The 16,943-nt window shown below is 39.1% G+C and overlaps 1 protein-coding gene across 5 annotated transcripts in view; it reads left to right on the plus strand.

The window, feature by feature from the left end:
- Positions 1-6,031, plus strand: part of SREK1 (splicing regulatory glutamic acid and lysine rich protein 1) — a 50,710-nt gene extending 44,679 nt beyond the window's left edge. For 3 of the 5 annotated variants that reach the window (XM_086362004.1, XM_086362003.1, XM_086362001.1), the window contains 2 exons: positions 567-711; positions 1,777-6,031. In XM_086362004.1, coding sequence (XP_086218130.1) covers positions 567-711; positions 1,777-1,926 — 295 coding nt within the window. In that variant the 3' untranslated portion in view covers positions 1,927-6,031. The remainder of the gene's footprint in view (positions 1-566; positions 712-1,776) is intronic. The other 2 variants (XM_086362005.1, XM_086362002.1) reach the window with 1 other exon arrangement.
- Positions 6,032-16,943: the final 10,912 nt, after the last annotated feature.

The raw sequence follows: 16,943 nt of genomic DNA on the forward strand, positions 1-16,943 counted from the left end.
TTTTCCCCTCTAATTTTAGGGATATGTTGTTTCTGCAAATGGAACGCCTTCAGTCCATCTTTTGCTTAGCGTTCGCTCTTGAATTGGTGGGTGGGACTTTGTGAATGAGAGGAGGGCGCATGGTGTCATTGGTTATTTGAAGTTCCAGGTTTTTGTAAGTCATGCAGTCTTGCCTGAGAAGTCATTCAGCCTTATCTGATTCTTTTATCTTTTTTTAATTATTTTCTGGTTATTCATTTTTTGCTTTGAAAAGAAGGGGTAAAAGTATTATGTATTTGATTTTGTTTTATCCTAATTACAGTAGATAAATAAACCTTGAATGTTTTAAAACTAAGAAATTGGTAATACAAGATTGCGCCTCTGCAGAAATGACTGTGTGTCTTTAAAAAGTTAACTGGGTGTGGGATTGAGGTGGTGGGTTACAGGACTCATGTACGTTACTTGGTCCACCAGGTTACTGATACACTTGTTTACAATGCATTAGTATTAGGTAAGAATATTTAGTTAACAATATACTGGGTATTTACTTTTTAAGATGTTAACTGACATTATTAATACTCCTATAGCAGAAATAAGAAGGATAAAAAGAGGGAAAAAGAAAAGGACCACATCAGTGAAAGAAGAGAGAGAGAGCGTTCAGCTTCTACAAGGAAGAGCTCTAATGATAGAGAAGGGAAGGACAAGGTGGAGAAGAACAATACTTCACTTAAAGTAAGCAAGTCTTTCCATGTTTAGGGTTTAAATCATAAGTATGAGATTGTTCTTTATTTCATAGAGAGAGTAACTTTAGACAAAGCTCCTTGAGGGCAACAGTGTTTTTGGTACTACTTATTTAATATTTGTTATATCAGCAGTTTTTTCACCTAGTTTTTGAAGATAAGAACTAATTAATGTTAACTAGTGTAAACAGTTGCATTCCTTATCTTATTCACAGAATGGCATACAATAAAAATTTTAACAAGGTACAGGAGTATTTCTACTTGTTGACATTTTCCTCACTGCATTTGTTTTAGCAAATTTGACAGATGATGTTATCATTGGTTTTGTGATAATATACCAATTGTTAGGTTTGTTGAATTAGAATAATTAATGGAAACCAAATTCCATCAAGTAAGGATTTTGAGGGAGGGGCTAAATATTGTAAATACTTGTGAATTAGGTTATTTTCCTTATACTGGTAAGTAATATTTGTGTTTTATGAAGTCTGGTGCTTTCATCTTACAATTTTATTTATTCCCATACTGCTAGAAGTTTACCATCATTGTCAGTAACATTGCTAATATCTCCTGAGCACTTGATACATTCCAGACACTGTTCCACATGCTCTCTTTAATTCTTGGTTGAGGACTGAATTTGGACTGTTCTTGAACAGTCTTTGGTAGGAAGAACAGTGACTTCCTTTTCTACATTCCCTTGTTTTTGCTTATTTGGTATCCAGATTACAAGTCTATCCTGGCCTCTGTGGGAACTGTTTTACTTTCAGCAGATCTCTTCCACTTTTTCAAGTCAGGCAGCAACGTTTGTTGAATTCTCCATAGAATTTCTGTGTACCTGTTTTATTCCAACTGAGTCTCCGTGGGTTGTCCCATCTTAGAAGTACAAAGGACATATCGATACATGTTTGCATATACTATTTATTTGAAAAGGTAAATGGGAGAAAATACCCAGTTTGACTAATACACAAAAGGTAAAGTTACATATTTTAGCCAGAACTAGATGTAATAGCTGGCAGCTCTTGAGAAAAATATTAAATGTATACCTAAATACTCATTGTAGGAGAAGGAGCACAATAAAGAACCAGATTCAAGCGTGGGCAAAGAAGTGGATGACAAGGATGCACCACGGACTGAGGAAAACAAAGTACAGCAAAATGGGAACTGTCAGCCCAACGAAGAAAACCTCTCTGCCAAAACGGAAGCAGTATAGGACCGACAAACGCACCTACACACACGCTGGAATAGAATCCAAAGCTGTTAATTCTCTCAGCAAGATGTTAAAAGTGAAGAAATCCAGTAGAGCATAAAGATACGAGCTAACGGCTTTTCTAGTTGTTAGGAGACTTTGTGGCCATCTTGTTACTGAGTAAGAAAACAAGCATGGACATCATGACGATAACAGGTGTGACCCAAACTCCTCATCCTCTAAATCTGTGCGTTTCCATGGCGGCTGACACCGTTGTCACGTGGTTTGTTAGTGTTTGCCAAGAACCATTACAAATAAATGGGACGTTAAAGATCTAAATTTGTTATACTATCCATAAAGACTGGAGATAAGCTTTGGAGGCTCTTTTAAGAAATGCTAGAAACTGATTTTGTATTATTTTACTTTTTTTTTTAATTTCAATATATACAAATTGATAATGTGCTTGAAATCGGTGCAAATATGTACACACCCTTGTAAGTGCAGAGTTTGTAAGAAGTTTTAACATTTACTTCACAGGATTTATAGTGATTGTGTTAAATTCTCACTGTTGTGTTTTCTTTTGCTCACAGTTTAGGACAGTGGTTTTTCTTTAAAATAGTTTTACAGATTAAAGTTGCTTAAATAAGTGGATTACAAACCAACTGACAATGCATGCTACTGTTCTCTTTCAAAAGGAAGAACAACTGTGTTGAATACTAATGACATATTAGTATTCAGTGTTTAGAATCATTGGGTCTCCCCACATAGTAAGCATTTCTTTTTGAACTTTCTTGACATTTCCGAGCTTATTATGAACAATATTGCAGTGTGTGTTGTCAGCTGTAGGTGGTAAAGGTGCCATTTATAAAAAGAAAGCTGGGTTTTCAAAATGGGCTATGGGAGCACAAGCTGAAGCTTTAGTGCCTTCTACAACGTGGTATACTGTTTTCTAGAATTTTATATGAGCTAGTCATTCTCAATTCATATGGAATTTAGATGGGTATTTCATTCCCTCCCATAGAAAAGTGTGAAAGTGATATGTCAGAAGAGTTCTTCCTTACCTAATATGAGAGGGAAGTCTGTTTTAAGAATGACTTCAGCGCTTGAAACAACAGTGCAGTTGTGGGACCATCAGTTTTATACTGTGATAACTGAAAATGAAGCAGCATGTTCTCACTTTACTTAAAGCAAGACCCTTTAGTTGTCTCCAGTGGATGGCCTTAATTATTACCTCTCAATCATCTTCTCATAAATGATGTGCTGAAATTGTGCTTAAAGGAGAGTACGTGAGGTTATTTGTTTTATGTGTGAAGTATGTTTACTTGAGCTTAAAATATAGGTCATCCTGCATTGTTAGGCACACTTTTTGCAGAAAGTATGCAGGTAGTAAAATGACAGCATTGCTAATGCTTCCCCCAACCACAGCTTATAGTTTCAGAACTCTTTTCATTGTTCCATTTCCAAAAGTTATACCTTTTAATTAGCATGTTATTAAAAAAAATCAAGTATAATTATTTTAATGCAGTCTAATACAATCAAATTACTCAGTTGCCTTACCTCATGGGGAAGAGTTACTTATAAATTTAAAGAGCTGAGTAACACATCAGTTACTTGGTTTCAACTTGAGTTTTCTTTTAATGTTAATACTATTGAAACTTAAGTATTTGGTGGAGAATGGAAGGAATTGCCCTTATTGCAAGTAATGAAGCCCGGTTTGATTATGAAGCTGCTTAACTACTCTTCATGTGTTCACAATTACTGTGTTTTTGTTTTTTTTTCCTCTTTGTCACTATGTACATTAAAATTTTTGAAAATGCTTTACTATGTAAAGTATAGATGGTCATTTTAATCATTCAACCACATACGGTTGGCTGGTAAACAGCTTATTTTGATACAGGAATGCTTGGGTGCATATGGAAGGATTGTGAAGGAGTGTGTGTCTTGCATTAAAGCTTCTTATTTATGATATGTAAGTAGAATAGAACAAATGTTTGAATCTTTGTTATTTTTAGTACCATTTCTCTAATAAAGCTAAGTATTTTAGAGGAAAATATTTGTTCATGCATTTCAAAACAGCATCTTAGGTTTATCCTGTTCTTGTTTTAGTTGGCATAGCTATGGAGATTGTTTTGGTATGGAGAGTGCATGTTTGTGTGGTGTCTATAGAGCAATCAGTTAAAGTTGAGTATTTTCTTGTGCTCTGTACTCTATTAAATGTTTGGTAAGTTGGTAATTAACATACGTAATTTGGTTTCTGATGCCAGTTATTTTTCTTGCTGATGATATTTATTCAGCTTTAAGATAACCATTCCAATCTTAAAAGACACTGATTTATAAAAATTGGGCTTGAGTAGGAATACCAGACAGAGAAGGCAATGGCACCCCACTCCAGTACTCTTGCCTGGACAATCCCATGGACGGAGGAGCCTGGTAGGCTGCAGTCCATGGGGTCGCAAAGAGTCGGACACGACTGAGCGACTTCGCTTTCACTTTTCACTTTCCTGCACTGGAGAGGGAAATGGCAACCCACTCCAGTGTCCTTGCCTGGAGAATCCCAGGGACGGGGGAGCCTGGTGGGCTGCTGTCTGTGGGGTCGCACAGAGTCGGACACGACTGAAGCGACTTAGCAGCAGCAGCCGCAGGAATACCAGAGGCCCAGAGAACGTGAAGTCATTTTCTTAAACAGGCTTAGGGAAGCGAAACTTTCTAGGGTCTAGAGGTAAGGGAGGGAGGGTCGGGGTGGGGGGAGGAGAGAGAGAGTGTGTGTTGTCTGTGTGTGTGTGTGAGAAAGATTTTCTCTTTGTTCACTTATAAGGGCTGATATGTTTTCATTTGTTTATTATTTTCTTTTAAGGTATTTCATTACTTTTTTAAAACCGTCTTTTTCATCCCAGGTAGATGTTGTCAGGAAAACGTGAGGTAAGGCCAAGAAGACAGCCATTTTATACTTGATACCATCTGTAAATTATCTTTTTCAGCTTGATTATGTAGCGAGTATATTCTGTTCCTTAAATTGTAGTTGCTGTTCATCATTCTAGACAAATTCTGTTGGTCCTTCTGTTTTTGTTCTTCAGCAGTGTACACTGTTAATAAAAGATGTTCTTTATAAGCTAGCCAGTTTCGTGTGAGGAAACAAGTATAAACTCTTAACTTTTGCAGCTGTCTCATTATTTTCTATTGAGTCTAATTAACACATAGTTAAAAATACATAAGTCAGCTTGTGCTCTTCTGTTTAGAATTATTTCCCAAGATATTCAGTATTTGCTATGTTGATCTTGAGAAGTATCAGAGACTTAAATTTTGACATGTGTGATTGAAAAGTAAACACTGGCATTTAGAATCAGTATTTTTTTTTTGGTCAAGAAAATAATTTCTTTTGTGATATTAGTCATCCTCAGTATCCTCATTCATTCTTATACGTTATATGGGTTGCTATGTTTAAAACTTGAATCTGGAGGCAAATTTGGTCCCAACTGAAGATATCATTCAAATTTAAGGAGTATGATATGCAATAGGCTTTTAAAAGTTTAAACATTTGGAATAATTGTTGTTCAGTCACTAAGTCGAGTCTGACTGCAGCCCCATGGACTGCAGCACGCCAGGCTCCTCTGTCCTTCACTGTCTCCCGGAGTTGGCTCAGATTCGTGTGCGTTAAGTCAGTTACGCTGTCCAACCAGCTCATTCTCTGCCACCTCCTCCTCCTCTGCCTTCAGTCGTTCTCAGCATCAGGGTCGTTTAGTATGATTTGATTTAAATCCTACTTTAGTAATTGAATTAGCAGTTAAAATGAATTCTTTTTGAGTGTTGTATTGAATAACATTTCAATGAGATATTTCTTATATTTTTATTGAAAGGAGTATCTGGTTTTAATTGGGTCACTTATGAAGTAGAGCCGTTTCCACAAAGTAATTACATTCCTTCAGTGTTTTAAAGATTTAAAAGAATTTTTACTACATATAGAACTTAGTATTTTCTCATGTTTATTCAGTAATAGTCATTTAAAATTGTTGATTTTTAAGTTTCAGAGGTTAGTGCTCTCAAAAGAGCTAAGTGATATTTCTGGAAGCAGGAGTCAAGTATAAATGTAATAAAATAATCTTTTAAAAATAAAATTCACTTCCCTACTTAATCTTGGATTTGTGGGTGAATTTGTTTTTCTTAAATACACTTTTATTGGTGATTCTGCCAAAGATTGGTACATAATTTTTAAAATAAAAGCTAAAGCTATTATTACTAGATGAGATTTAGAAACTAATAACTAGATTTCTTTCTATTTCATTTTAAGGTACTTCTATAGTTTGTAGCCAATCAATTTATTACAATTGTTAGTTTATATGTAATGCAACATTTCTTAACATACTGTTCTTAGATTTTTAGTGTGTTGTCTGATTTTTAAATTTACTTTGTAACATTTTAATTTTGAGACTTGCCAACTTTTATAAAACTTCACAAATTTTACCAGTAAGATTTCCTTTCTGAGAATTGGAATAGAATAATAGTTGCCTTCATTCTTGACTAAGTTCTATTTGCTAGGTAGATAATTTCTTAACTATATCTGTAAGTTCAAATTCGTGAAATTCATGCTGAAAGAGTTGAAGAGATTGTTCTACCATTTAAGGTTACTGGTAGGCAAAACACTGTTGGGAAACAGTACAGAATTCTCTTAATTTCCACAGGAGGTTATATTTGGGTGTACTGTGTAGTTATATAGGTAGTTCAATTTAATAGTTAAATATTACTTTTCTCCATCTTAACTAGGTTTAATACAGTAGTGCTAATCTTTACGTAATGCTCTATGGATCATCAAGGGAAAGGTTTAAAATGTAAAACAAAGGTACTGCATAGGTGGTGTATGTTTATGTGAGTAGGACTGCTTCCAAATGGTACCAGTGAAGATTTATCAGAAGCTGCTGCTGTTGTGTTGCTCTATTTTTAATAAAATGAAAATCTTAAAGTCTCCACTGTTGAGTAGTAATTTCATCTAAGACATTTAATTACATATTTACAGCATACTTTTATAACTGAAAAGTTGTTAATAGCCTTTTTGATCATTGGGGATTCTTCATGTTAGGTGGCCATCTCAAGTCAAAGCTTTGCATCTCTAACATTTTGCAGTGTTCCAGTAAGTGACAGCGGCTCTTTGAATCTCCCTTTTGTTTTCAGAATCAACTTTCTTTTTTTTATTGGAGGATAATTTCTTTACAGTGTTGTGTTGGTTTCTGCCATATAACAATGGAAATCAGTCATATATATATATATATATATGTATGTATCCCCTCCCTCATTAGCCTCCCTGCCCTCTCCCGTCCCACCCCCTAGGTCGTCAGTGAGTGCGAGGGTGGGCTCCCTGCCTTATAAAGCAGCTTCCCACTAGTTTTACACTTAATGGTATATATATGTCAGTGCTGCTTTCTCAATTCGTCCTACCCTCTCCTTCCCCTGTTGGGTCCACAAGTATGCTTTCTATGTCTTCATCTCCATTTCTTCCCTGTAAATAGGTTAATTAGAACTATTTTTCTAGATTCCATATATGTGCCTTAATATACGATGTTTGTTTTTCTGATTTGTTGTTTAGTGGCCAAGTCGTGTCCGACTTTGTGACCCTGTGGGCTGCAGCACGCTGGACTTCCCTGCCCCTCACCATCTCCAGGAGTTTGCTCAAGTTCCTGTCCATTGCATCAGTGATGCCATCCAACCATCTCATCCTCTGTCGCCCTCTTCTTCTGCCTTCAATCTTTCCCAGCATCAGGGTCTTTTCCAATGAGTCGGCTCTTTGCTTCAGGTGGCCAGAGTATTGGAGCTTCAGCTTCAGTATCAGTCCCTCCAGTGAGTATTCAAGATTGATTTCCTTTAAGCCTGACTAGTTTGATCCCCTTGCTGTCCAAAGGAGTCTCAGGAGTCTTCTCCAGCACCACAATTCAAAAGCGTCAGTTAATTCTTCGGTGCTCTTTGTGGTCCAGGTGTCACAACCGTATGTGACTACTGGAACGACCATAGCCTTGACCAAACGGACCTTTGTCAGCAAAGTGACGTCTTTGCTTTTGAACACACTGTCTAGGATTGTCATAACTTTCCTGCCAAGAAGCAGTCGTCTTCTGGTTGCATGGCTGCAGTCACCATCCGCAGTGATTTTAGAGCCCAGGAAGAGGAAATCTGTCACTGCTTTCACATTTCCTTCTATTTCCCATGAAGTGATGGGACCAGAAGCCATGATCTTAGTTTTTTTAATATTTAGTTTGCAGCTGGCTCTTTCACTTTCCTTCTTCACCCTCATCAAGAGGTTCTTTAGTTCCTCCTTGCTTTCTGCCATTAAAGTGATATCAGCTGCATATCCGAGGTGGTTGATATTTCTCCCAGAAATCTTGATTCCAGGTTGTAACTCATCCAACCTAGCATTTTGCATGATGTGCTCTGCATCTAAATTAAGTAAACAGAGTGACAATAAACAGCCTTGTCGAACTCCTTTCTCAATCCTAAACCAGTCAGTTGTTTTCTCTTCTAACTGTTGCTTCTTGACTAGCATATAGGTTTTTCAGGAGCTAGGCAAGATGGTCTGGTATTCCCATCTCTTTTAAGAGTTTTTCACAGTTTGTTATGATCCACACAGTCAAAGGATTTTAACATAGTCAGTGAAACAGAGGTGGATGTTTTTCTGGAATTCCTTTCCTTTCTCTATGATCCAGTGAATGTTTGCAATTTGATCTCTGGTTTTTCTGCCTCTTCTAAACCCAGCTTGGACATCTGGAAGTTCTCGGTTCACATAATCCTGAAGCCTAGCATGTAGAATTTTGAGTATAACCTTACTGGCATGGGAAGTGAGTACAATTGTCTGGTGGTTTGAATGTTCTTTAATACTGGCCTTCTTGGGAATTGAGATGAGGATAGACCTTTTCCAGTTCTGTGGCCACTGCTGGGTTTTCCAAATTTTTTGACATACTGAGTACAGCACTTTGATGGCATCATCTTTTTAAGATTTTTAAATAGTTCTGCTGGAATTCCATTGCCTCCATTAGCTTTATTGACAGCAGTGCTTCCTAAGGGCTACTTGACTTTGCTCTCAGAATGTCTGGCTCTGGGTGAGTGGGTGAGTGACCATACCATTATGGTTATCTGGGTCATTAAGATCTTTTTTTGTACAGTTCTTCTGTGTATTCTTTCCATCTCTTCTTGATCTCTTCTGCTTCTGTTAGATCTTTACTGTTTTTGTCTTTTATTGTGCCCATCTTTGAATGAAATGTTCCTTTGATACTTCCAGTTTTCTTGAGATCTCTAGTCTTTCCCTTTCTGTTGTTTTCCTCTATTTGCATATATAACAGGCTCTGAGAGGTTCATCCACCTCACTACAACTGACTCAAATTCATTGCTTTTTTGTGGCTGAGTAATCAAACTACCGCACAATTGCACTCATCTCACATGCTAGTAAAGTAATGCGCAAAATTCTCCAAGCTAGGCTTCAGCAATACGTGAACCATGTACTTGCAGATGTTCAAGCTGGTTTTAGAAAAGGCAGAGGAACCAGAGATCAAATGGCCAACATCTGCTGGATCATGGAAAAAGCAAGAGAATTCCAGAAAACATCTATTTCTGCTTTATTGACTATGCCAAAGCCTTTGACTGTGTGGATCACAATAAACTGTGGAAAATTATGAAAGAGATGGGAATACCAGACCACCTGACCTGCCTCTTGAGAAACCTATATGCAGGTCAGGAAGCAACAGTTAGAACTGGACATGGAACAACAGACTGGTTCCAAATAGGAAAAGGAGTACATCAAGGCTGTATATTGTTTCCCTGCTTATTTAACTTATATGCAGAGTACATCATGAGAAACGCTGGGCTGGAAGAAGCACAAGCTGGAATTGAGATTGCTAGGTGAAATATCAATAACCTCAGATATGCAGATGATACCACCCTTATGGCAGAAGGTGAACTAAAAAGCCTCTTGATGAAAGTAAAAGAGGAGAGTGAAAAAGTTGGCTTAAAGCTCAACATTCAGAAAACTAAGATCATGGCATCTGGTCCCATCACTTCATGACAAATAGATGGGGAAACAGTGGAAACAGTGTCAGACTTTATTTTTCTGGGCTCCAAAATCACTGCAGATGGTGATTGCAACCATGAAATTAAAAGATGCTTACTCCTTGGAAGGGAAGTTATGACCAACCTGGATAGCATATTCAGAAGCAGAGACATTACTTTGCCAACAAAGGTCCATCTAGTCAAGGCTATGGTTTTTCCACTGGTCATGTATGGATGTGAGAGTTGGACTGTGAAGAAAGCTGAGCGCCGAAGAATTGATGCTTTTGAAGTGTGGTGTTGGAGAAGACTCTTGAGAGTCCCTTGGACTGCAAGGAGGTCAGTCCTGGGTGTTCATTGGAATGACTGATGCTGAAGCTGAAACTAATACTTTGGCCACCTCATGTGAAGAGTTGACTCATTGGAAAAGACTGGTGTTGGGAGGGATTGGGGGCAGGAGGAGAAGGGGACGACAGAGGATGAGATGGCTGGATGGCATCACCAACTTGATGGACATGAGTTTGGGTGAACTCCGGGAGTTGGTGATGGACAGGGAGGCCTGACGTGCTGCGATTCATGGGGTCGCAAAGAGACACAACTGAGCGATTGAACTGAACTGAATATTCCGTCGTATATATGTACCACATTGTCTTTATCCGTTCATCTGCTGATGAACTAGTATTTGCACGATGAAAATTGCCACTAGTTGTCTTGTAACAGCAAGTGGAATGCCTTCTCCCATATGTCAGAAGTTTAACTCTCCATTTGGTGAATGAGCTGTGTACTTGGGATGGTCATATAAGTGAGACAGACTATTACGGGTTTCTCTTAAAATTAAATTGGCTATCAGATACGTAAATTTGCAACCCTGTATGAGCTAGTGGTTTAAGTGGTCCAGAGGTGGTGAGGCTCTACACACAGATTTCTCTGTGTAAGCCTTCTGTCCTTCTGTGGTTAAAGGTCATGACCTGCTTTGGTTTCCAAATGTTGAACTGCATTTGTGAGGACAGGTTGGGGGTAAGAGAGGAGAGATCCTTGCCAGTAGTGAGTTTGAACTTTTCCAAGTGTGACCTTCACATGACTTCCTAGAGGAATGACACATGTCACCCTTAACTTTTTGACTTCCAGACAAAATGTCTCGTATTATTTTTATTATGAATGGTTTCTATACTTAAGGAGTATAATGAGAGTATATTTAGTTTTTATAATGCTGATTTTCTTACCTGGGGAAAAATAACCCTAAGATTCACTGACAAAAGAGTAAAATCTCCAGAAGGTATGCTCCTCTGTGGTACAGCATGATATCGGAGGTGGTGGATGCTAAATCGCTTCAGTCTTGTCTGACTCTGTAGCCCTGTAGAGGGTAGCCCACCAGACTCCTCTGTCCATGGCAAGAATACTGGGGTGGGTTGCCATGCCCCTCCTTCTCCAGGGGATCTTTTTGACCCAGGGATTGAACTTGCGGCTCCTGCATTTTTGGCAGATTCGTTACCACCGAGCCACTGGGTAACCCCCTTCAGAGGTGGTAAATGGAATCAATTATATAGACATGACCTCTAGTACTGTATTTCTTTTTATTGAGCACCAGTCCATCCACCTTGTGATTAGCACATGACACAAAAGAACTTACTGATTCTTAGCTCCCAAATACTGGATGTCTTACCAGCACCATAAATTTATTCTGTTCCAAACAAAACATTGCATTTCCGATATCAAGTCTGTGCCTCTGGTGTTCATTGGTTTCAGCCGAACTGACATCTTTTTAGTTCTGCATCGCCACAGTTCATTTCTGTCTTGACCTCACTGACAATCGTATTTGCTAAATCCACTCAATGCTGCTTTTCCTCTGAAATACTTTAAATGTGCCCTTGTCTCAGTTTTGATTCCTAGTTAACACAAAGCAATCCACTCTAGCAGAAAGGTAATTATGTGTTAGAATTAAGTCCCTTCTCCTTTGGGCCTGTTTCTATAGCTTGCTAATTGGTTTTCAAACCTCAGGCCTCTTTCCAAATTCTTTTAAGCATAACTTGGCTACTGGATTACTAATTCCTTTAAACTGGTCTGTAATTTTATAAAAACTTTCTGATTTTAGTGTGTCTGTGTGTAATTCTGACTGAGTCATGCTGGCTTGATAGAATGAGTTGGATGTTGTTCCCTTTGGAGTTTTCTGAAGAAATTTGTGTCATGTTCACTCTTTCTTCCATAAATATTAGAATTCCTCAATAAAACCAACTTGAGCCTGGAATTTTTATGCTACAAATCCAACATTAAAAATAAAATTAGGGCTATTCATATTTAATCTTGAGTGAGCGTCAGTGCTGTGTGTCTCCTAAGGAATTTGTCCATTTTATCTAAGTTGTTGAATTTGTCAACATAAAGGTGTTCATGATGTTACCTTCTTATCTTAGTATATGTAAGATCTATAGTGACATCATATTTTCTCTTTTTCTCTGCCTTTTATTTCACTGATTTCTACTCATTATTTCTTCTGCTTATTCTGCTTATTTTGAGCTTAGTTTGCTCTTTTTTTTTTTTTTTCCCCTAAACTGTGAGCTGGTATCACTGACCTGAGACCTTCGTTTTTTTTTTAAGCCATTAAAAAAATTGAAATATAGTTAATTTACAGTGTTGTGTTTCAGGTGTACAGCAAAATGATTCTTTATACATATAAACATATACACACACACACACATGTACTCCTTTTTAGATTCTTTTCCATTATAAGTTATTACAAGATATTCAGAGTCCCTCTTTTCTAGTAGAAGTAGCCTGATAGACTGTAGCCTGCCAGGCTCCTCTGTACATGCAGTTCTTCAGGCAAGAATACTGGAGTGGGTAACCATTCTCTTCTCCAGGGGATCTTCCCCACTCAGGGATCTTCCTGACTCAGGGATCAAACCTGGGTCTCCTGTATTGCAGGCAGATTCTTTACTGTCTGAACCACCAGAGATGCCCCAGAAGTATTTTAGTACTATAAATTTTCCTCTAAGCATTGCTTTAGCTGCATTCCAACAAATTTTGATATGTTGTGTCTTCATTTTCATGTAAGATACTTCATAAATGGGGTTATCAACGAAGGAAACAATAAGATTAAAAGACAGCCTTCAGAATGGGAGAAAATAAATACAAAGCAACTGACAAAGGGTTAATCTCCAGAATATATAAGCAGCTCATACAACTCAACATCAGGAAAGCAAACAGCCCAATCAAAAAATGGGCAAAAGACCTAAGAACACATATCTCCAAAGAACATATACATCTGGCTAATAAACACATGGAAAGATGTTCAACATTTCTCATTCAGTTCAGTTCAGTTCAGTCGCTCAGTCATGTCCTACTCTTTGTGACCCCATGAATCACAGCATGCCAGGCCTCCCTGTCCATCACCAATTCGCGGAGTTCACTCAAACTCATGTCCATTGAGTCGGTGATGCCATCCAGCCATCTCATCCTCTGTCGTCCCCTTCTCCTTCCCCAGTCCCTCCCAGCATCAGGGTCTTTTCCAATGCGTCAACTCTGCATGAGGTGGCCAAAGTATTGGAGTTTCAGCTTTAGCATCAGTCCTTCCAGTGAGCACCCAGGATTGATTTCCTTTAGGATGGACTGGTTGGATCTTCTAGCAGTCCAAGGGACTCTCAAGAGTCTTCTCCAACACCACAGTTCAAAAGCATCAATTCTTCGGTGCTCAGCTTTCTTCACCATCCAACTCTCACATCCATACATGACCACTGGAAAAACCATAGCCTTGACTAGACAGACCTTTGTTGGCAAAGTAATGTCTCTGCTTTTCAATATGCTATCTAGGTTGGTCCTAACTTCCAAGGAGTAAGCGTCTTTTAATTTCATGGCTGCAGTCACTATCTGCAGTGGTTTTGGAGCCCCCCAAAATAAAGTCTGACACTGTTTCCACTGTTTCCCCATCTATCTGCCATGAAGTGATGGGACCAGATGCCATGATCTTAGTTTTCTGAATGTTGAGCTTTAAGCCAACATTTTCACTCTCCTCTTTCACTTTGATCAAGAGGCTTTTTAGTTCCTCTTCACTTTCTGCCATAAGGGTGGTGTCATCTGCATATCTGAGGTTATCAATATTTCTCCCAGCTATCTTGATTCCAGCTTGTGCTTCTTCCAGCCCAGCATTTCTCATGATGTACTCTGCATAGAAGTTAAATAAGCAGGGTGACAATATACAGCCTTAACGTACTCCTTTTTCTATTTGGAACATTGCTCATTAGAGAAATACAAATCAGAACTATGATGAGGTACCACCTCACACCATTCAGAATGGCCATCATCAAAAAATCTACAAACAATAAATGCTGGAGAGGGTGTGGAGAAAAGGAAACCCTCTTGCACTATTGGTGGTAAATTGACAGCCACTATGGAGAACAGTATGGAGATTCCTAAAAAATCTAGGCCTAGAACTACATGCTTTTTTTTTTTTTATTATTATTTTGATAGGGATCCTAGCAAAGCTGAAATGTTCTCAAGGACCTGAGAATTAGTGCAAAGTTAAGTGGGCCTTAGGAATCATCACTACAAACAAGACTGGTAGAGGTGATGGAATTCCAGCTGAGTTATTTCAGATCCTAAAAGATGCTGTGAAAGTGCTGCACTCAGTAGGCCAGCAAATTTGGAAAACTCAGCAGTGGACACAGGACTGAAAAGGTCAGTTTTCATTCCAATCTCAAAGAAGGGCAATGCCAAAGAATGTTCAGACTACCACAAAAATGCACTCATCTCAGATGCTACCAATGTAATGCTCAAAATTCTCCAAGCAAGGCTTCAACAGTGCATGAGCAAAGAACTTCCACATGTTCAAGCCGGATTTAGAAAAGGCAGAAGAACCAGAGATCAAATTGCCAACATCTGTTGGATCATAGAGAAAGTAATTACAGAAAAACATCTATTTCTGCTTCATTGACTACACTAAAGCCTTTGTGTAGATCACAACAAACTGGAAAATTTTTAAAGAGATGGGAATACCAGATCACCTCACCTGCCTCCTGTGAAACCTGTATGCAGGTAAAAAACCAACAGTTAGAACTTGACATGGAGCAATGGAGCTTTTTATTGTTATTCTGTTTATTTAACTTACATACAGAGTAACATCATGCAAAATGCTGGGCTGGATGAAGCACGAGCTGGAATCAGGATTGCCGGGAGAAATACCAGTAACCTCAGACAGGCAGATAATATCATGCTAATAGCAGAACGTGAAGAGGAACTAAAGAGCCTCTTGATGGTGAAAGAGGAGAGTGAAAAAGCGGGCTTAAAACTCAGCATTCAAAAAAACTAAGATTGTGGCATCTGGTCCCATCACTTCATGACAAATAGATGGGGAAGCAATGGAAACAGTGACAGATTTTATTTTCTTGGACTCTAAAATCCCTGCAGGTGGTGACTGCAGCCATGAAATTAAGACGCTTGCTCCTTGGAAGAAAAACTATGACAAACCTAGACAGTGGATTAAAAAGCAGAGACATCACTTTGCTGACAAAGGTCCATCTAGTCAAAGCTAGGGTTTTTTCTGGTAGTCATGTATGGATGTGAGAGTTGGACTATAAAGAAGGCTGAGTGCCAAAGAAGTGATGCTTTTGAACTGTGGTGTTGGAGGAGATGCTTTGAGAGTCCCTTGGACAGCAAGGGAATCAAACCAGTCAATCCTAAAGGAAATCAGTCCTGAATATTCATTGGAGGGACTGATGCTGGGGCTGAAGCTCCAATACTTTGGCCGCCTGATGTGAAGAGCCTCATTGGAAGAGACCCTGATGCTGGGAAATATTGAAGGCAGGAGGAGAAGGGGATGTCAGAGGACAAGATAGTTGGATGGCATCACTGACTCAATGGACATGAGCGTGAGCAAGCTCTGGGAGATGGTGAAGGACAGGGAAGCCTGACGTGCTGCAGTCCATGGGCTCACAAAGAGTTGGACACTACTGAGCGACTGGACAAAAACATGACCCAACAATCCCACTATTGAGCACATACCCTGAGAAAACTGTAATAGAAAGAGACACATGTACCCCAGTGTTCATTGCAGCTTTATTTACAATAGCTAGGACATGGAAGCAACCTTGATGTCCATCATGACAGATGATGGATAAGGAAGTTGTGGTATGTGTATAAACAATGGAGTATTAGCCATAAAAAACCACACTTGAATCAGTCCTAATGAGGTGGGTGAAATTAGAGCCTGTTATACAGAATGAAGTAAGTCAGAAAGAGAAAAATATCATATATTAATATATATGTATGCTGCTGCTGCTAAGTCACTTCAGTCGCGTCCGACTCTGTGTGACCCATAGACAGAAGCCCACCAGGCTCCCCTGTCCCTGGGATTCTCCAGGAAAGAACACTGGAGTGGGTTGCCATTTCCTTCTCCAATGCATGAAAGTGAAAAGTGAAAGTGAAGTCACTCAGTCGTGTCCGACCCTCAGTGACCCCATGGACTGCAGCCCACCAGGCTCCTCCATCCATGGGATTTTCCAGGCAAGAGTACTGGAGTGGGGTGCCATTGCCTTCTCCAAATATATATGTGTATATATATATATTAATACATATATAGGCTTCCCTGGTGGCTTGGACAGTCAAGAATCTACCTGCAATGTGAGAGACCTGGGTTCAATCCCTGGGATGAGAAGGTCCTCTGGAGAAAGGAATGGCTACCCACTCCAGGATTCTTGCCTGGAGAATTCCATGGACAGAGGAGCCTGGCAGGCTATATAGTTCATGGGGTCGCAAAAAATCAGACACGACTGAATGACTAGCATGATGGTCATTAGAAAGATGGTGCTGATGAAGCTATTTGCAGGGGAGCAGTGGAGACGCAGAGAACAGACTTGCGGACACAGTGCATGGAGTGGGGCAAACACATTACCATGTGTAAACTAGATGGCTAGTGGAAACTTGTTTATGTCGCAGGGAGCCTAAATCAGGTGTTCTGTGACAGCCTAGAGGGGTGGGATGGGATGGGAGGTGGGAGGAAGGTTCAAGAGGGAGAGGACATAGGTATACCTATGGCT

The sequence above is a fragment of the Bos grunniens genome, chromosome 20 (assembly GCF_055505025.1).
Source record: "Bos grunniens cultivar Pamir isolate PY7600 chromosome 20, Bosgru_T2T1.0, whole genome shotgun sequence".
Lineage (NCBI taxonomy): Eukaryota > Metazoa > Chordata > Mammalia > Artiodactyla > Bovidae > Bos > Bos grunniens.